General features: G+C 39.0%; 1 protein-coding gene across 2 annotated transcripts in view; it reads right to left on the bottom strand.

Moving 5' to 3' along the window:
- Window positions 1–22,097, bottom strand: part of dennd3a (DENN/MADD domain containing 3a) — a 109,651-nt gene that overhangs the window by 23,609 nt on the left and 63,945 nt on the right. Inside the window, exons 14-18 of one of the 2 annotated variants that reach the window (XM_060823809.1) lie at window positions 19,934–20,452; window positions 10,359–10,463; window positions 6,548–6,807; window positions 3,937–4,104; window positions 1,118–1,247 (exon numbers count right to left, since the gene is read on the bottom strand). In XM_060823809.1, coding sequence (XP_060679792.1) covers window positions 1,118–1,247; window positions 3,937–4,104; window positions 6,548–6,807; window positions 10,359–10,463; window positions 19,934–20,452 — 1,182 coding nt within the window. The remainder of the gene's footprint in view (window positions 1–1,117; window positions 1,248–3,936; window positions 4,105–6,547; window positions 6,808–10,358; window positions 10,464–19,933; window positions 20,453–22,097) is intronic. The other variant, XM_060823811.1, reaches the window with a different exon arrangement.

Below are 22,097 nucleotides of genomic sequence, written 5' to 3' on the forward strand. Positions count from 1 at the left end.
GAGACTGGTTAGTGAGGTTAGATCACATGGGAACCAGCCAGCCAATTAGAAACAAAATTGGCTTGACAGTAAGCAAGAGAGGGTGGCGGCAGAGGGTTGTTGTTCAGACTGGAGGATTGTGACCTCAAGGATCAGTGTTAGGTCCATTGCTATTCATCATTTATATAAACAATTTGGGTGAGAACATAGGAGGATATGGTTAGTAAGTTTGTGGATGACACCTAAATTGGTGGAGTAATGGACAGTGAAGGTTATCTAAGAGTACAACAGATCAAGATTAGCTGGGCTAGTGGACCAAGGAATGGTAGGTGAAGTTTAATTTAGCTCAATGTGAAGTGTTACATTTTGGAAAGACAAACCAGGACAGGACTTACCATTAACAGTAGGGCTCTGGGGAGAGTTGTTGGGTGCAAGTACACAGTTCCTCAACAGTGGCGTCACGGTAGACAGAGTAGTGGAGAATGCATTAGGTACATTTGCCTTCATTGGTCAGAGATATATAGGATGTTATTAAACTGGAAAGGGTGCATAAAAGATTTACAAGGATGTTACTGACATTGGAAGGTTTGAATAATAAAGAGGCTGGACTTTCTTTCCTGCAAGGTAGGAGGCTGAAGGGTGACCTAGTCGAGGTTTATAAAGCCAAGAGGGGCATAGACAAAGTGAGTAGCCAAAGTCTTTTCTCAAAAGATAGGCAAGTCCAAAACTATCAGTTTAATGTTAGAGGGGCAAGATTTAAAAGGGACCTGAGGGGCAACTGTTTCATACAGGGGGTGGTGCATGTATGGATGGATTGAGTTGCCAGAAGAAGTAGTAGAGGCAAATACAATTACAACATTTAAAAGACATTTGGTCAGGTACACAGATAGGTAATGTTCAGAGGGATATAAACCAAATGCAGGAAAAAGGGACTAGTTCCATTTAGGAAATCTGGTCAGCATAGACAATAGGGGGCCAAAGGGCCTGTTTCCACGCTGGATGACCCTAAATCACTATTGGCTAACATTTTAATATTCGTGTTTAAGTTGCAATAAAGAATTAATATTAATGCAGAGTATGTATATTAGACAATTTCAGAAGTTCGTGAAAATTAAAATAGAGCTTTCCTTATTCTTACCCATATTTTTCATTCGGTCAAAATAAGCCAATCTGGAAGCTGCATAAATAGCTCGAGGAGACTGCATGCATCCAACCACAGCATCCATTAACAGAACATTGGTTAGTGCTTGCTGAATGTACTGTGGGTCCTAAAAACAAAATTAAGGAAACACTACTGTTGGCAATTTAAACACTTTATGCTCATTTTCAAAATGTTGGAACAATACTGGCTTCTACATTGAGTTAAAGATTTTAGAAATAAGGATAGTCAAAATTGCAAGATCCTAGAGAAAGAACACATCAGTCTGGAATCTGTGGATGGAATTTTCCATTGCTTCAAATGGTGTGGGCAATGGGAGAAGGTGGAGAATGAATGCAAGTGAGAATCAGATTCCTGACATTATGAAAAGAATTTCCAATTTTCCACTACAGCTTCAAATAACAAGTTCTGAATCTCGCTAAGGAGCCACAAATTTCTTATTCCCATTCATTTGCATCTCATTATCATCTAATCTTGCCTTTTTCCATGAGATTGTCTAGCCTGTGAGACAGTCATCTCAGGCGAGCTCCCAGGTGTTGGTAAGGAAGGCTTTTCACAGCGACAGGGGTGAGTTTGCTGTTGTCATTTCCAGTGTCCTAGCATGATGCCTGGTAGTCTGTCCAGTGTTTATTCTTTTTTGAGACTTTTTAAACAATTGATACAACTGTGTGCCATGTTACGTCATTTCATAAGGCAGTTCAGAGTCAACCACATTGCTGTGGCTCTGAAGTCACATGTGGGCGAGACCAGGTAACACAGGTAGGTTTAGTACAGAAGAACAAGGTCATATTGCAGCTGTACAAAACTCTGGTGCAAATGCACTTGGAGTATTGCATACAGTTCTGGTCACCGTATTATAGGAAGGATGTGGAAGCTTTGGAAAGGGCTCAGAGGAGATTTACCAGGATGTTGCCTGCTATGGAGGGAAGGTCTTATGAGGAAAGACAGAGAGACTTGAGGCTGTTTTCATTAGAGAGAAAAAGGTTGAGAGGTGATTTAATTGAGATACACAAGATAATCAGAGGGTTAGATAGGGTGGACAGCGAGAGCCTTTTTTGCTTGGATGGTGATGGCTAGTACGAGGGGACATAGCTTTAGTTGAAGGGCGATAGAAAGAGGACAGATGTCAGGGGTAGTTTCTTTACTCAGAGTAGTAGGGGTGTGGAATACACTGCCTGCATCAGTATGGCATTTAAAATAGTCATTGAACAAACATACGGATGAAAATGGAATAGTGCAAGATAGATTGGTTTCAGACTGGTTTCACAGGTCAATGCAACACCAAGACCGAGAGGCCTGTACTGCACTGTAACATTCTACAACAAGGCCATTCAGCACAGCATGTCTGCACTAGTTTCCTGAGGACTTTAACTTGCTGCCGATCTCTTGTCTTTTCCAGTAAACCTGTGCATTGTTTCTGTTTAAATAATTATCCAGTGCGCGCTTCAGTGCCTCAGTTGAACCTACCAACACATGCAGACAGTGCAATCCAGACTCAAACTTCTGGCTGTGTGAAAATGGTTTCCTCAACTCACATTTTCTCCAATTGCTAAATAGCTCTCAAACCTTGAACCATTGTGAACAGTCTGGCTCTATCTACTCGATCCAGACCATTCATGATTTTGAACACTTCTATCAAGTCTCCGATTAGACTTCTGCTGTCCAAGAAAAACAATCCAAACTTGTCCATTCTTTCCTCATGACTAAAGTGATTCTTCCCTGGAACCATTCTTATAAACCTCTCCTGAACTCTACCTAATGCATTCATATTCATCTTTTAATGAGATAACCAGAATTACACATTGTACATAATCAGTGTTTATATCAGTTCATCATAACCTCCCTGTTCTTGCATTTCATCCACTATTAATGATGCCTAGAATACAGTATAATTTATTACCAGCTCTGTCCACCTGACCTGCCACCATTAATGACATAAGTACATATACACCCAGGTCTCTGCTCCTACACACCTTTACAATAATACTCTATTTTATACAATCTTTCTCCGTTCTTTGAATTGAAGTATATCACCTAACGTTCTTCGCACTGAATTTCACGTACCACATATACCTCCAGTTTGCCAATGTTGTTTTGAAATTCTGCACTATCCTCCTCAGTTTACAATTCTTCAAAATTTAGGGTCATTTGCAAATTTTGAAATTATCCATCACACATCAAGATCTAGGTTATGTGCATACACCAAGAAAAGCAAAGATCCCAATAACCTTCAAGTTTCCTTAATTTCAACTTTATAATAATGTTCATCTCTGCCTCTTATCAGGATTATCTACCACTGGCAACTTTATGCGCATCTCCAAGTTCTGTCACCTCCAGATTTGATACCTTCCACTCTTGGCAGCTTACTACCATTAAGCTTCCCTAACCTCTTGTTTGCCCAAGATACAGATGCCACCACCATGTATGTATTTCTTCCAAATCGATAAGGACCACCAGTCACTTCTGGCCTACATTATGTCCCTCTTCAGTAGCACATCCATTTTTATGAATATTATACTGATGGTTAAATCCAGCCATAGTTCTTTAACTTTTGCTGCTCGGGACTTTTTTCTTAATGAGCATTCAAACACCACTTTTGTTTTTTCTCTCTCTTCTGAAAAATTTGCTGTAAAACTAGGAGATGCTGACAAGAAGCATAAGATCATGGGTCAAAGATCACAAATTGCAACAAGATTTGTACTAAATAAATGGAGTTTGTATACCTGATGAATGGATTTTTTTTTAAAAAAGGTAAAAGACATTTACGCCATCAAGTAGTTCAAAACAAAGTCTCAAACCTTGTGCTTATCAGCCATTTTTCTCCCAGCCCACATTTCCTTCACAATTAGCAGCCAAAGATCACGTTCATTTTTCAGGTTTCCAATAAATGGTTCCTTATGAGGAGTTTTAATTTTGAGAGCTGGGATTCGAAGTGGGAAAAACATCACTGAAATGTTTTCAAGTTCCTAACAATTGAGAAGAAAAGTATTGACAATGAAAAAAAGTAACACTCAACAAATCCATTGGTTAGAGCGCCAGAGACCCGGGTTCAATTCCCGCCTCAAGCAACTGTCTGAGTGGAGTTTGCACATTCTCCCAGTGTCTACGTGGGTTTCCTCTGGGTGCTCTGGTTTCCTCCCACAATCCAAAAATGTGCAGTTTAGGTGAATTGGCCACACTAAATTGCCCGTAGTGTTAGGTGAAGGAGTAAATGTAGTGGAATGGGTCTGGGTGGGTTGATCTTCGGAGGGTCGGTGTGGACTTGTTGGCCCGAAGGGCCTGTTTCCACACTGTATATAATCTAATCTAATCTAATTTGTTAAACAGGAAGACTATGTTTCAGGGAGTACATTCTGTTCAAAAAACTATCCCATTTTATACTGCAATTTTTGGACTGTGATGAAAATTAATGAATTTTCCTCTTTCTAGATGATCATTCAGGTCTCCATCCCTGCTCAACTATTCACAACGTTACCAAACAATGTTTCCCAGGGCCTGATAATCTACATGCCGTAGTATTTCTGGAAGTGGACCTTGAAATAGTGGATACACAGACGGTCATCTTCCAACATTCTATCGACTCTCGACCACTTCCTCCAGATTGCAGGCTGGCTAATCTAACTCTCTATTTTAAAGGGGAGGTAGAGAGAAAACCAGTAATTATAGACAAGTCAATTTGACATCAGTAGTGGGAAAATGCTAGAATCCATTATAAAAGATTTAATAGCAGAAAACCTGGAAAACAGTAGCAGAATTGTACAATCTGCATGGACCTACAAAAGGAAAATCATGTTTAATAAATCTTCTAGACCTTTTTGAGGATGCAACTAGTAGAATTGATGAGAGGATGCCAGTGAATGTGATTTGTGTTGACTTTCAGAGGCTTTCAATGAAGTCCTACATAAGAAATTAGCGTATAAATTAAAGTGGGAGTAGGACTTGGGGTAGTGACACTGATAGGAAACTGGTTGGCAGACAGGAAACAAAGAGTAGGAATAAAATGGTCATTTTCTAAGAGATTGATAGTGACTAGTGGGGTACTGCAGGGAACAATCCTTGGACTTCAGCTAATCACAATGTATATTAATGATTTAGATGAGAAATATGTGTAGTATCTTTAAGTTTTCAGATGTTGCAAAGTTGAGAAGAAGAAAACTGAGGATACATAAATGTTGCAGTTTGATCTGGAAGGCTGAACGAATAGGCAAATACATTACACATTAATATAATGTGGAGAAATGGGAGGGTATCCACTTTGGTAGCAAAAATAATAAGACAGATTATTATCTGAATGTCAATAGATTGGAAAAGGGGTAGGTGCAAAGAGACTTGGATGTCCTTGTACACCAGTTATTGAAAGTAAGTGTGAAAGTGCAGTAGACAATGAAGAAAGCAAATGGTATGTTGGTCTTCAAAGCAAGAGGATTCAGTTATGGAGCTGCAATTTTCTAGGGCTTTGGTAAGACCACACTTGAAGTTTTGTGCAGTTTTAGTCTCCTTATCGGAGGAAAGATGTTATAGCATTGAAAGATGTGCAACAAACGGTTACCAGACCAATTCCTGGGACAGTAGGACTGACATGAAGGAAGACTGGATTGGTTAGGACTATATGCACTGGAGTTTAGAAGAATAAGAGGATTTAATAGGAATCTATAAAGTTCTAGACAGTGTAAATGTAGGATGTTCCCAGATCCTGGAGAGAACTGGGTCACAGTCTCAGGATAGGGGGTAGGCTATTTAGGACTGAGATAAGAAGAAATTTCTTCATCCTGAGAGTAGTGAACCCGTGGAAATCTCTGCCACACAAAGCAGTTGAAGCCAAAACATTGAATGTTTTCAAGGAGAAGTTAGTTCTTAGGGCTAAAAGAATCAACAGGTTCAGGGAGAAAGCAAGAACAGTGTTGAGTTGGATGATCGGCCATGATCATAATGAATGGCAGAGTAAGCTTGAAGGGTTGAATGGCCTATTTTGCTCTGATTTTCTATGTCTGAACTTTCAAGCTCAGTTATGTATTGCTTAATGAAGATCAAAAGCTCTAAATGATCAGTCAATTAAATATTGAGCATTTCTATTGCACAGCTGGTGTTTTCTAACACTAGACCAATGCTTTTAATTTAAAAAGTTTGACCAGATCATACAGTTAAAAATATACTATTCTTTCAGCAACCATTAACTAAATTATTATCTTTCTAGAACAAATTTACTAAATCTTGATTCATTTATCACATAACTGGTTAACTGTGATATGAGAAAAACATGGACTTGTATAATTGGGCAGCAATCTTGCTTTGGTTGCCTACTTCCTGCTACTTGTGTAGAAGAGAGGATCATCTCTATAACTTAAGGAGACAAAATAATTATAAATCATTAAAAAGATATAAATTGTATCCATTATTCTCAAGTATTACCAGTATATCTCTAAATTTGGCAATCTCAACATAGCCAGGTCTTCCCTCTATAAGAAGAAACAGTCGCTTCTGTGTCAGTGCAATTTTGCCCACACCATAATTGGTTTTCACAGATGATGATAATTTATAAACACATTCATTTTTGTCCAAGCGCTCTATCACTTCCAGGGGCAGGTTAACTTCTTGTGCCTCAGTCTCAGATTCCTTCCAAAAGTTGTAAAAATCTTTAAATGTCTCAGGATCAATCTGTTTCAAATGCCCTGTAATTGAAACAAATTGAAACTTTGCTGCACAACTTGCATTATAAAAAAAAAACCATTACCTGTTTCAAAGATGAGATTTTACTTCTAATGCAAATTAAATAAATCTTAATTACAATGGTGATTTTTTTAAGCAAAAAATAAAGTGTGCGCACAACACAAAAACGTCAACATTTTTGTTTGTTTTTAAAAATACACAAAACAGCTCTGAAAACAGATTTATTCTACATATGCATGATTAGGAAATTTGGAGAGAAAACTTAAGGACAGATTTAACAAAGGTATGCTTCCAGGAAAAAGCTTCATGTTTGCAAAATGAAAATATTCACCTCAATAGTTTCATCAGCACTAATGGGTATAAAATTTTGGGAAGGAGTGCCGAGATATCTTAGCATGAGCTACTAGAGAGGAATAATCAAAATCAACAAAAAAAAAATGAACCAATGTATTTTTAAGTAAAATCTCCTGCTGAATTATTAAAGTCGCTGCATCATCGTGCAAAGATCACATAAACAGACAAGCTCCACCCCACTGGCAAGGAAAAGGAGCAAATATTAGCTAAAGCCAATCAACAGTTGAAGCTGAAAGCACTGTTTACGATGCAGCAACATAAATCACTTACTATATTATACAACATAGCAGGAGCACATTAGTCTTGCGCCTAATACCTCAAACAGCTATCCACTTGGGGGCAAGGGGTGAGTAGGAAGTGTGGAGGGAAATCTTGGGTACCAAGAGATCAGGGATAGAATGTTAGGTACAAAGTGCTTTTAAACAAGGGACACCTCACCCTACCTCCAGGAAACCACAGGCAACACATGGATTTTATTGGTCTTACCATCAACAAGCAATCCCTAAACTTACTATATTGTAATAGAGGTGACAGTGAGGTAGATCACTGGCCTTCCCATTACAGATTTAATTGGTTGGAGGTGAGAAAACAGTGTGGACCCATCAGCCACCTTTCCACCTGATTAACTGCCCTCTACCACTCAACTCACCATACAGAAAGGAATGGACTTCTACTCCTTTCTTCTCATCTAAGGTTCTTAAATTCCACTTAAAATATGTTGCAAACTAGATTTGACGCCTAACCTATTGTTACACTTACAAACATAAAAATTAGAAAGTCAAGGCCACTCCGCCCCTCAAGCATGCTCAGGCATGCTCAGGCATTCAATACAATCATGACTAATCTGATTATTCTACATCTCCACTTATGCTTGATAAATTTTCACCCCCTCTACCTACCTTTGTTTTAAAAATATTCAAAAACACTGCTTCAACCGTTTTTGGGGAAGAGAGTTCCAAATACTCATGAGCCTTTGTTAAAAAAAGTTCTTCTCAACTTTGTGTTAAATGGATGATCCCTGATTTTTACAGTGATCTCTAGTTCTGGATTCCCCCACAAGAGGAAAATCCTTTCTCTGTGCAACCTGTCAAGACCCCTTTGGATGTTATACGTTTCAAGCAAGTCACCTCTTACTCTAAATTCCAGCAGGTGCAAGCCCAGTCTATAACCGGCATCTCCAAATCAGTCTATAACCAAATCAATCTGCTTCCAACTCATTTACATCCATCCTTCTTTAAATTAGGAGATCAATACAGTAGCCCAGTAGTTCTATGTTTCTAGCTCATTTTCTCTGGTAATCTAATTTTTTTCCTTACTATTAATGATTTGGTCACTCTTTGCTGGTTTTGATGTTCTGTTCAATCTTCTAACCTGCCTCCCATCTTTGCCCAAATACGTGATTTTTCTTTCTAGCTAAAACTAACTTTTGTTTTTAAAGCTAATCTCGAATGCTAGATCCTCCTCTTGGAATTCTTCTTTTTTGTTAGAATATATCTACCCAATGTATTCAGAAATAAAAACTTTAAATGACTGCCACTGCTACTGTATTATTTCTAATCAATTTAGCCAGGTCTGATTTCATGTCATCATAATTAGGATTAAGTTTAAAAAGTAATTTTGGACCCTTTCTTCTCTCCCTCAATCTGAATACAAAATGTAATCATATGATTGCTGTTAACTAGACGCATGTTAACTATGAGCTGAAAATGTGTTGCTGGAAAAGCGCAGCAGGTCAGGCAGCATCCAAGGAACAGGAAATTCGACATTTCGGGCCCGAAACGTCGAATTTCCTGTTCCTTGGATGCTGCCTGACCTGCTGCGCTTTTCCAGCAACACATTTTCAGCTCTGATCTCCAGCATCTGCAGACCTCACTTTTTCCTCGCATGTTAACTATGAGGTCAACCATTGATCCTATCTCACTGCACAATAATTGCTCTAGTAATTTTTAAAACAGTCCTTATAACGGAGTTAATTTGCCATCAGAAGAACAGAATCGTGAGTTACGCACCAAATTTCAATAATCAGACATGTATCACTTAGAACCATAAAATCATGAAAGTTTACAGCACTGATATTCTCATTGTCTAAAATAAAGCTCCTGATAGTACATGATAGGGTAATTTCTAGGAAGCCATTTCTTCTCATGGGGACAGTTCAAGAACAAGAAGCATCCATATCATGGTTTCCCCCAGAGGTTATTAGTATGTAGGGTATTCTTTACAGGAAAGTGTGAAGGCTGGGTTATTCAATTTATTAAAGGCTGTCTTAACCAGTTTTTTCATGGTCAAGTGTTATAGGGCAGACTGGAAAGTGGGAGTTGAGACCACAACTAGGTCAGTCATGACCTTATCAAATTGCAAATCAAGCTTCAACTTGACAGATTGTCTATTCCTGATCAAAGTTCTTTGTTCCCCATGCAGAACCAACAGAAATATTCCACTGCATTGTACAAGACATTGTATGTCTTGCTTGCTTCATACATTTATTTAATTTGCCTTTTAAGTTATTAAAAATTAAAAAGATTGTTTTCCTTACTTTTGTCCTCGCACAAAGTGAGGACTGCAATTTAATAACACCAGTACCAGAACAGAGAAAACAGTCTTTATGAAATAATATTTTATAAAGGAATAATCCAGGCAATACCAACAAGACTGGAACTACTAACTCAGCTCAATTAAAATATGAGCTACTTGCTCATATCTAAATGCTATTAAAATTTGGATTTAAAAATTCTGTTCTTCACACAATTGAACTATGAGTTATTGATACTGTACACAATTCAAACATTTTAACAATAATTCATACTTATAAAGCACAGTAAGACTTCCAAGGTGCTTCATGAGAGCATTAAAAGCAAAATTTGTCACCAAGGCACTGAAGAGGTATTACAACTGGTGAGTAAAATTTGGTCAAATGGGTAGATCTTTAAAAAAGCATTCCAAAAGAACAGCGGGGGAGAACTATTTGGGGAAGAAACTCTAAAGTTTGGGGCCTGGGTCACAGAAAGCACAGCTGCCATAGGTAGTCAAATTAAAATTAGGGTGGAAAAATGTTCAAAATTAGAACAGTACCTTAAGTGCCACCAACAATAAACATGCATTGTGAAGATACTGACAATGTTATAAAATGAAAAGGTATCAAAATGAATGTTACAAGTTGTTAGTGTTTGGAGATGGCACAGCGTTACATTCTGCTTACCAGTCTCAGCCGATAAATAAAATACTGATCTTGAAACCACTTTAGATGTTGGACATTGTTCCGAAGTCATTTCACGATAATTAAGGCTGTTCTTTTCAGAACTGACTGAAGGAAAACAACAGAGATAAAACTAGGAGAACTGCATATTTCTAGAAATGGATGAAGGGTTACCCCAGTGTTGCTTTCGATTAGTGAATGCAAACAGAAGCTGTTCTGGATTTAACTTTAATATATTGAGGCCAATATTTCCAAATCAGCATTTATTTAAGAAACATAAAATGAGTTAGGAACTGACATTAATGAAGCATAACTGGAATGGGAAAAGAAATTACCCTGGAAATGGAAAGACCAGTAAATTTATCAGTATTAGCCCAGACTTTGCAGTCAGAATAAATGGAGGGGCCAATAACCTTTGCCTTGATTATGAAATAAATCAGACAACTTCTGGCTTCTGTCACATGGAGGATGCTCTTCATTTTGCCCTCCTCTTTGCTACACCAGCACCTCACCAAGGATGTCAGCAACCTTGTGAACCCTCCACCAGCCCCTGAATTTACAATATTCCTTGCACTTTTTTTTAAATTGTTCTTTCCTTCAGTTTCATGTCTCTCATTTTATCACCATTTCTGCTTTCTTTGAAAATTAGCTTTTAAGCCTTACCAATATTAATTATACTAATGTTAAACAAAAAGCTTTGATATGCAACTCCACTGTTCATCTGTACTTTAATGCAATAACAGCTTTATCTATCAGTCAATAAAGTCAGCCTGACTAAAATGTGAATTCGTAATAAACCCTTTTAAACAAGCCTAATATTGAATTCACACTTCAATCAGTGTTAAATGAATCTTCTCTTACTGGTAAAATATTAACTCAGTCTGATTCATTATCTTAATTAATTAGTATAACCTGCCCTGAGCTTACATAAAAAGCTTTAGTTGAAATGCTGAGTCTATTAGCTATGCATTGTTTATTAAGGTTTTAATAACATAACATAATATAAAATATGTGATGAAGCTGCTCCTTTAACAAGGTTATGCTGTCCTTGGCTTCTTTTTCAAAGAGTTCCTAAATGACACAGCCACCGAAAAATCTGGAGTTTTAGGGCCAATTTGATACTAGCTCACAGAGACTGCTTCAGGCAGAAGGCTTTCAGGCTTTCAAAACAAAACACTTGTATAATGAAAAGGAGAATGGCCAATTCCCTCTGCTCAGCTTTTCGAGGTTAGTTTTGTTTTTAGCAATAGTATGATAAAAGCTGCTGGACCCAAAGAAGCAGGTCCGGGCTGATTCAGGATAGAACTCAGAGTAAGAACCTCTGATTGATTTTACCTTTTGCGCCAAAGGATGTTTATGGGGATTGTTGCAAGTATTTGGAATAGCATCATTAAGTTGGAATAATCTATTGGGTTTTCGGATAGGATAGGTATTTGGTATTCTATTCTTTGTGCTTTGTTCAGCAATCTTGTAAATAAATTGTTTTGTTTATAACTAAATGGTTTGACCAGCTGATTTTCTCGTGAAATATCCACTTTACACCTGCTTAAAACAACTAGCAAAAAGTTAGGGTCTGGGCTACTTTCTTGAAATGTTTTGAGGGGTCTTGCCTGGTCCACAACAAGAAGTAGCAAGGAATATGCAATTTTTAAAGTAACCATTTCGACATGTAAAACTTTTGGAGTATATTAAAATAATGTGTCTCTACATTTCTGATCTATAAACTGCTCCTGCCAAGCATATCGACGAAAATGACAACAGAATATTATCATAGTGTTGGAATACCAAAGCATGAAATTGTCAGGTTTTTAAACAGGTTTTGGCCAGACTAGATATCCACAATTTTGCTAGTAGAAAAACTACCTGTTTACTTGTTTCATCAAGAAGCACACATGAAAACACTACCAGGCCCATCAGGTTAGCTCTCTCAATGCACTGGTGCATATCATTTACCACTCCCACACTGCTCTAGCTAATTTATTGCAAAACTGCCCTCACTAGGGGAAACTAGATATGGATTTACAGAGCTTCAAACAAATCTAACATGGATTTTAATTTAGTGCAGAATGCCTGAGGACCTTTTTTGACTTATTCCAGTGTTCAGGCTAACCCCTCAAGCAATCTGTGAAACAAATTAATAAGTCACTTATTTATTGACTATGGAACATTATTACCTGCAATTTGGCTACCAGGTCAGCCCACATGACGACACTTGAAAATCCTTTATTGGCCACTCAGAGGTTGTAATAGCCACTACAAATCAAAATCCCATGGTCTAAATGTTTTCCCAAAAAAATTGGCTAAGTGTGAACTCCAGGGAGTTTGGTAGAAGGTTTCTCTTTGCAAAACTCTAGCAAATCTTCTCATGCAATTTTATAGTGCACTCGCCTCCACTACCCTGCTCTTGCATCCACAGAATCAGAAGTGTTCACTGCTGCTGCTGGGACCTTCCAGTGTTCACATTGCTAGTGCCATATTTAGAACAGACTTGCCCATTCCATTAATTTATTGCCTAAGAATTCAAGATAAGAACTATCTACCACTCAAAATTGTGGTGTAAATTCTACACTATCAGCATGCAAGAATTAATTTCCTGAATTTGTAAGACAGACTTATTTCTAAACAGCATCCAGGGAACCTATAGATTAAGAACATAACAAATAGGAGGAGGATAGAATTTCCAAAGATGATGTGGATTCACCAAAGCCCTCTATAATTGCTGGAAGCTTTCCTAAATCTTATACTCTAACCTCTTTACAATGAAAGGCAATTGGCTGTGACTTTGAACAAAGTGTTAGGCAAGTGAGTTAGGTAGAGAGAAGGAGATGCCCCTTTGTTTTTCCTAACTTTTGTATCTTGTGGGAATTGGTTCTTCATCTACAAGGGAAGAAGCTGGCTGACTGTCTGGCAAGTGGTTAAGGTCAAATTTATTCTTAAGGTTTGAAACAGTACAAGAACTAATGCTAAGGTTAACAAAATATACAAAAGATGATAAATCGTTGAACAAAATAATGAAGTAATTAATTAAATTTAAAGATGACATGGCAGTGTGAGAACTCCTGGACACCTAATCCAGAGCAGACTATCTGGAGTTAAGTGTCTGCAGTTATCTCGGCTTAGAGTCACTGAGCTGGAGGCTAAGTTGCAGGCACTGCACCACACATCAAAAAGAGACAATGTCATAGTACCAGGAGGCAGTCATACTCCTTTGGATATGGACTTCTAATATGGCGAGTGGTCAGGATCAGAAGGGAATGGCTGCAGCTGAGGCAGTTAAGGGGACGTAGATGGGAAAAATGCAGAAGCCTCAGCCTTTACAATCGGCTGAGAGATTTGAGGCTCTTTCAACTAGTTTTGATGAGAAGTAAATACAGGTGTATGAGTTTACCATGGCATCATTCAATGCCATGGTATTGAATGGCAGGAAGCAGAAGCGGGCCATCCTGTCTATCAAGTCTGCTCCACATTCAATGAGATCATGATTGATCCAATAATCCTCAATTCCACCTTCCTGTGTTTTCCCCATCATCCTTGGTTCCCTTTGTGGTTGTTTTCCCTCTGTGGAAGAGTCTAGGACCAGAAGTTGTAATCACCATAAGTAGTCACCATTTAAGGTAGAGATGAGAAGACATTTCAATGGTCATAAAGTAGTGAATCTGTGGAATTCTGTGGATTGTTGAGTCTGGAAGGTTAAGTAAATTCAAGGCTGAAGTAGATGGAATTTCAACCACAAAGGGAACCAAGGATGATGGGGAAAACACAGGAAGGTGGAATTGAGGATTATTGGATCAAATCCCTTAAGAATCTTGTACGTATCAATAATCCAGTCTCAGCCTCAAAATTCATGGAGCACAAGTTCGATCTATAAAACTCTCCTCTTAAATCAGTCCCTCCAACCCTAGAATCAGCCTAGTTTCTCAGAACTGCTACTAATGCCAGTAAATCTTGCCTTAGATAAAGGAGCCAAAAACTATTCACAGAATTTCAGCTGTGGTCTGACTCGTGCCTTGTATGGTTTTAGCAAAACACCCCTGCTTTTATATTCCATTCCTACTGAAATAAAAGGACAGCATTCCATTTGCCTTCCCTATTACCTGCTAAGCTTGTATGTTAACTTCTGTGATTTATGCATAAGAATACCTAAATCCCTTTGTTCTGAGCTTTCTGCAGTCTTTCTCCATTTAAATATGATTCAAGTCCTTTATTCTACCTGGCAAAATGCATAACCTCATATTATATTCCTTTGCCAATTTTTGCCAACTCAAACTTGAAAGAGTCACTGGAGTCAGGAAAGGTCCCGGATGATTGGAAGATGGCTGTTGTAATCCCCTTGTGCAAGAAAGGATCAAGACAAAAGATGGAAAGTTATAGGCCAATTAGCTTTAACCTCGGCTGTTGGTAAAATTCTAGAATCCATCATTAAGGAGGAGGTTTCTAAATTCTTAGAAGAGCAGAGTCTGATTAGAACAAGTCAACATGGATTTAGTAAGGGGAGGTCATGCCTGACAAACCTGTTGGAATTCTTTGAAGAGGTGACAAGTAGGTTAGACCAGGGAAACCCAGTGGATGTGGTCTATCTAGACTTTCAAAAGGCCTTTGATTAGATGCCACACGGGAGGCTGCTGAGCAAGATGAGGGCCCATCGTGTTCGAGGTGAGCTGCTGGGATGGATTGAGGATTGGCTGTCTGACAGAAGGCAGAGAGTTGGGATAAAAGGTTCTTTTTCAGAATGGCAGCCGGTGACGAGCAGTGTCACGCAGGGTTCAGTGTTGGGGCCACAACTGTTCGCATTATATATTAATGATTTGGATGAGGGGACTGGGGGCATTCTGGCGAAGTTTGCAGATGATACGAAGTTAGGTGGACAGACAGGTAGTACTGAGGAAGTGGGGAGGCTACAGAAGGATCTAGACAGTTTGGGAGAGCGGTCCAAGAAATGGCTGATGGAATTCAACGTGAGCAAATGCGAGGTCTTGCACTGTGGCAAAAAGAATAAAAGCATAGACTACTTTCTAAATGGTGAGAAAATTAGTAAAGCCAAAGTACAAAGGGATCTGGGAGTGCTAGTCGAGGATTCTTTAAAGGTAAACATGCAGGTTGAGTCCATGATTAAGAAAGCGAATGCAATGTTGTCACTTATCTCAAGAGGATTGGAATATAAAAGCACCGCTGTGCTGCTGAGACTTTATAAAGCTCTGGTTAGGCCCCATTTGGAGTACTGTGTCCAGTTTTTGTCCCCACACCTCAGGAAGGACATACTGGCACTGGAACGGGTCCAGTGGAGATTCACACGGATGATCCCTGGAATGATAGGTCTAACATATGAGGAATGGCTGAGAATCCTGGGATTGTATTCATTGGAGTTGAGAAGATTATGGGGAGACTTAATAGAGACGTATAAGATAATACATGGCTTGGAAACGGTGGACGCTAGGAAATTGTTTCCATTAGGCAAGGAGACTAGGACCCGTAGACACAGCCTTAGAATGAGAGGGGGTCAATTCAGAACAGAAATGCGGAGACACTTCTTCAGCCAGAGGGTGGTGGGCCTGTGGAATGCATTGCCACGGAGTGCAGTGGAGGCCGGGACGCTAAATGTCTTCAAGGCAGAGATTGATAGATTCTTGTTGTCTCGAGGAATTAAGGGCTACGGAGAGAACTCTGGTAAGTGGAGTTGAAATGCCCATCAGCCATGATTGAATGGAGGAGTGGACTCGATGGGCCGAATGGTCTTACTTCCACTCCTATGTCTTATGGTCTTAAGGGTTCACAAAAGATTTACAAGGATGTTGCCAGGGTTGGAGAATTTGAACTATAGGGAGAAGCTGAATAGGCTGTTTTCCCTGCAGCGTCAGAAGCTGAGAGGTGACCTTACAAAAGGTTTATAAAATCATAACAGGCATGGATAGGATAAATAGGCACGGTCTTTTCCCTGGTGGGGGGGAAAGAGTCTAGAATTAGAGGGCATAGATTCAGGGTGCGAAGGGAAATATATAAAAGAAACCTAAGGAGCAACTTTTTCACACAGAATGTGTGCGTGTATGGAATGAGCTGCTGGAGGAAGTGGTGGAGGCTGGTACAATTGCAGCATTTAAAAGACATCTGGATGGGTATATGAATAGGGAAGGTTTAGCGGGATATGGGCCAAGTGTTGGCAAATGGGCCTAGATTAGGTTAGGATATCTGGTTAGCAAGGACGAATTGGACCAAAGGGTCTGTTTCCGTGCTGGACATCTCTATGACTCTGACTTAACCCATCTATATCCCTCTGCAAAGTCGGTGTTATCCTCAACACTTAGCTTTTCCACCTATTTTTGTGTCATCCACAAAACTGGGTAAAATACATTCACTTTCCTTACTCATGTAATTTATATCCATGATAAATAATAGTGGCCCCAGCAATATAGTTCTTTCCATGTCTGTGAGCTGTCTGTGGCATGCCTCACTACACACTTTACATTCAACGACCAGATATACGAACAAATCAACAGAACACCCATGGGATCACCAATCTCAGGACTCATAGCAGAGGCAGTTATACAAAGGTTAGAACAAACAGCCCTACCACAAATTCAACCCAAACTCTGGGTCAGATATGTCGATGACACGTTTGTAATCATCAAAAACACGGAAATAGAAAAAACACACCGGATCATCAACGCCACACTCACAGGAATCCGATTCACGAGAGAAGAAGAAAAAGGAAAGCCAACTCCCATTCCTAGACGTGATAGTACAGAGAACACCGAACGGAGAATTCACCACAAGGGTACACAGGAAAACAACACACACAGACCAAGTCCTAAACTATGAAAGTAACTACCCAACACACACAAACGAAGCTGCATCAGGACACTATTCAAAAGGGCCACAACACACTGCAGTACACCAGAACTGCGAAAAGAGGAAGAGGAACACCTATACAAGGTATTCGCCAAAAACAGATACCCGCGCAACTTTATCAACAGATGCCTAAGAGACAGACCACGGAACGAGGACATGCCACAACCAAAAGGACTAGCCACATTACCATACACCAGGAGCGTTTCAGAACTGACAGCCAGACTACTGCAACCCTTAGGACTCATAATGGCACACAAACCAACAGCCACGCTCAGACAACTCACTAGAACAAAGGACCCGATACCCAACATGAGCAAAACTAATGTAGTTTACAAAATACCATGCAAGGACTGCACAAAACACTATATAGGACAAACAGGAAGACAGCTAACAATCCGCACACATGAACATCAACTAGCCACGAAACGACACGACCAGCTATCCCTAGTAGCCACACACGCAGACAACAAGCAACATGAATTTGACTGGGAAAATACTACTATCATAGGGAAAGCCAGACAGAGAACAGCCAGGGAATTCCTAGAGGCATGGCATTCATCCACAAACTCCATCAACAAACACATCGACTTGGACCCAATATACCAACCACTACAGCGGACAGCTGAAACTGACAACCGGAAGCGGCAAGGACAGACCACTATAAATACCGGAAGAAACATCAAAGAAGCGCTTCGCAGGAGGCTCCAAAGCACTGATGATGTCGCCTAGCCAGGGGACGAAACGTTTGCAACAAAAACTTCCAGCTCGGCGAACAGAACCACAACAACGAGCACCCGAGCTACAAATCTTCGCACAAACCTTGAAGACATTTTCACCAAAGGTAGCAGAGTCAAACCTAAAGGGCATCGGTTTAAGGTGAGAGGAGAAAGATTTTAAAAGGGGCCTTAGCGGCTGTATGCCTCTAAAACATACACAGTTCAACTGACAGAACCTAACCCAGAGAAAGTGCTGTAAATCAAGCAATACCAGAGATGTGGCTGTTTGAACAGTAATAGATCTCTGGGATGTCTATCATAAATGCCAATGAGGCAAAGTTACACCAGAGAAAACATTGCTTTATCAGCAGTTATTGGTTTGCGAATTTTTCTCCCATTATCCATTTACAAGAGATAGAAGTTTCAAAAAGTACATGCAGTTTATGTTATTCATACTTTAAAGGGTCTGGATGACTAACATTTTCATGGTGATACAGCAAAAACAGTTTTAAGATTTTCTCAGGTTTACAATGGAGAACATTTTATAATGATTTTTCAAACATTCTTCTGTCGTTATAGGATTCATTAGTTATATAGTGTTTTTGGTGGGCCATTGCTTGGCCTGAAGAGTGCAAGGGTCAGCAGGTAGCAGGTGTGTCGTTAGCAAGATCTTAATGTACTTTTCAAAGGTTCCCTCATCCAGAAAATGGTTCACAATACTTCAGAGGTGCCGCAAATCACAAGATATTTAAAGGGTGGCCCAACTCTATGAAAATTGCCAAGGATTAAGATACATCTATGCTCATAATAGAACCTGCCACGTCAGGAATCCAACCCATATTCTGCACTGGTGAATACTAGGAGGTGCCTGATTCAAGTCACAGCCATCATTTTTACACCTTCAATAAATCTCTGGTGACTATGAAAATCCAACCCAAAGTGTTAAAATTCCAATTTGTTAAAACCTCATTAAACAGCCAAAATCTAAGATGTAATTTCAGATTCTTACTTAAGAATTTTACACAAGCTAAAGCATCATTTCACATTTGACAAAAGCACTGGTAAATTTTCAATTAATGTTAAATTATGTTTTAATGTGTGACTCTACAACCAACCATTCCATTTGATTCATCAAAACTAAATTGCAACCCAGGTGCAATTTAGATTTTTGCAATTTAGTGCTCCCAAAAAGAAGAAGAGTTACTTTACATGCATTAAAGAAAGGGAGAGATATAGACACATCAAATAAGAAAAGAGAAAGAGAAGCCAAAATTGAGAGATTAAAATCTACAACCAGGTGTTAAAAACAAAGACCTTAATCCTGTCCGCTCAGTTTCACGGAAAGTCGCTAAAATTAAAATTGCAATGCAAAGATAAGCTTTGACCCTTTCCCAGCTCTCCACTGGTATGTCAGCCATTAGATGTTTAGGCAAGCATCCTATTTGCATTCAATCCAGGAGTTGCAAACATTTCTTGCCAATGCAAGAGACCCTCCATTGTCTTAATCTAACCTTGTATGCAAGGAATACAATTAAGACACAATATTGCAATAATTTCTTCCTGAAACACATTCTGAATAATTGCGTTAACCCATAAATTAATCCCTTGTGAATTTAACTTCATGGAAATATCATCACAAAAATTATCCAAAAATCTTATCAAGGTGAAATAGGTGCAAATATAGACTCAAAATTGAATGAACCAAATTGTATTCCATCCTAAAATTTGGCAAACTAAGTGCTAAAAATGCTATTTTACTCAATGGCCATACACATTACAAAATATTCTTTAGGTTAGATTACTTACAGTGTGGAAACAGGCCCTTCGGCCCAACAAGATTTTATCTGTTGAGTTATTCATTGATTAAATCAGGGATCCTACTTGAAACCAAACATATTTCAACTGCCAAGTTATACTGAGTTAGTTTGCATTAGGGTACCCAAAAAAAGGAGAACTTTAGTTTCCTTTTTTTAAGGAATGAGAAAATGCAAACAAAAGACACATTTATGTAAAACTCACCGATAGTTAAGGCATCAAACAACCGAAGAATGGTGTCAACATCCTTCACAATTCCAGATTCCTGGACCCGTTTCAAAAAATCATCTTGATGCATGTGGGTTTTAGGAAGCTGAAAAGTTTTCACATGTTCATCAGATGCAGTCATATCTCCTTCTTTCTCTAACATTATGCTAATAAGTCGCTTTAGTTCTGGCTTTCGACTTGCATGTTTGCGTTGAATTGGAGACATTGCACCAATCACTTTCTTTACAAGTTGTTTAGGGAAAATGTCACGATCAGTCTTGTAAAGGTTCTGGAAATCTGAAAGTGCCTCTTGAAACTTTTCCTGCATCAAATAAGCCAACCCACGAAGATAGTAATATCTTGCCAAGAGACTTGAGTTTTCTGGCCCTGTGGAACTCATGGCTTTGCTTAACAAGATGGTAAATTCTGTATACCAGTCAATCACACCGGAATGTGTCAGAGGGCAACTAAACTCTGGCAGCTTAAATCTTGTTGATTTCATGCTCTTTTTTAAAGCTGAAAGAAATATATTGTACATTAGTTACAAATTATTCAATGTAATGTCTATTCGATATTTCTCATCTCAATGCATTTATTTTTGCAAGGTATCCACTAATTACTTGCATTCTCAAAGTCATTGAAAGGAGGGCTACTTCATTGAAAGGTACTCTAATCTGAGAAAATTACTTTCATTTCATCAAGCTATAACTTGAAACTACATGTATCTTCAATGCACTTGTCTTATAAGACAATTGAAGTTTTACAGATATGCTGTATGCATTATCAATATATAGTAGTAACATTTTGCAATATATTGCAATGTGTCCAGCAAAGATAGTTGACAACTAGTTTCCCCTAACAGCTGGATTTTGAAAACCTTAGCTAAGCTTCAAATAAAGGCAAAGTACAGTGGAAGCTGGAGATCTGAAATCAATACAAAGAAATTCAGGAGGTTGGCAGTATCTGTGGCAACAGAAACAAAGTTACCATTTCAAACCTCATGACTTCTCTTCAAAACTGCAGGGGACTGTAATATGATTGTTTTTTTGCTGTTGACAAAGGAAATAAGAAACGAGTGGAACAGATGAAGAAACTGCCCAAAGCAAAAAAAAAGGGATTGCTAACTGTAGTAGAGATAGGTATTAATGGTAGGTGTCAACAACAGAAAAAATAGGTCAGCTCTCCTGACAGCTCTGCAGGGACTTAAGTGTAACCAAATGGAGAACAGTGTTCATGGTCTGAATGGTTGAATTCAATGTTGAGTCCTGATGACGAAAGTGTCTAAAGAGAAAGAGCACCCAATTTTCCACAAGCTTGCACTGGACTTCATCGGAGCACAGTAGATGACCTATGACAGAACTGTTAGTATGACAGCACAATTATGTATTGAAGTGCAAGCAACTGGAAGAGTGTATATTTTTAAAGACAGGATGGTCAATAAAGCAGCTACCCAGTCAGTGTTTGGTCTCACCAATGTGGCAGAGACTGAGTATTGTGAGCAGCAAATATAGATTGAATGAAGTGCCAGTAAACCACTGCTTCAACTATAAGATGTGTTTGAATCTTGGATAGTGAGGAGGTAAAAGAGGAAACGTTACAGATTTTGAAATTAGGAGGTGCCAAAATCTGAATGAGAGAGTGTTAGGAGTGTTGGAAGAATGGATCCGGGTAACAAGGAAGGAACAGACCTTGCAAAATGCTGCCAAGACAGGGGAAAGTATGGTTGGTGTGTGCATCCAATAGGAGGCAGTGGAAATAGCAGAAGACGATCCTTGGAAATGAGAGGATCAGGGATACTCTCTCATTGTTCTGGGAAGGAGGAGAAGAAAACCATAAGAGCAGGAAATAAATCTAACATGGCTGAAAGTTTAATTTTCAGTTCAGGAAAAAAAAAGAGGATATTGAAGACACCCTGTAGAAGGGGATATCATTGGAACAGATGCAATGGTAACAGAGAAACTGAGATAATTGAATGGAGTCCTTACAGGAAGCAGAATATAAGTAAACATAGTCAATATCACTTTGGGAGTGTGTGTTTGTATGTGTAATGGATATTAGTGAACAGCCTATCTCTAGAAATGGAAACAGTAAAGTCCAGGCAGGGAAGTGCAGGCTAGGTGGGTTAGCCATGGGAAATGTCAGGTTACAAGAATAGGGTAGG

The sequence above is a fragment of the Hemiscyllium ocellatum genome, chromosome 4 (genome assembly GCF_020745735.1).
Source record: "Hemiscyllium ocellatum isolate sHemOce1 chromosome 4, sHemOce1.pat.X.cur, whole genome shotgun sequence".
Taxonomy (NCBI): Eukaryota; Metazoa; Chordata; class Chondrichthyes; order Orectolobiformes; family Hemiscylliidae; genus Hemiscyllium; species Hemiscyllium ocellatum.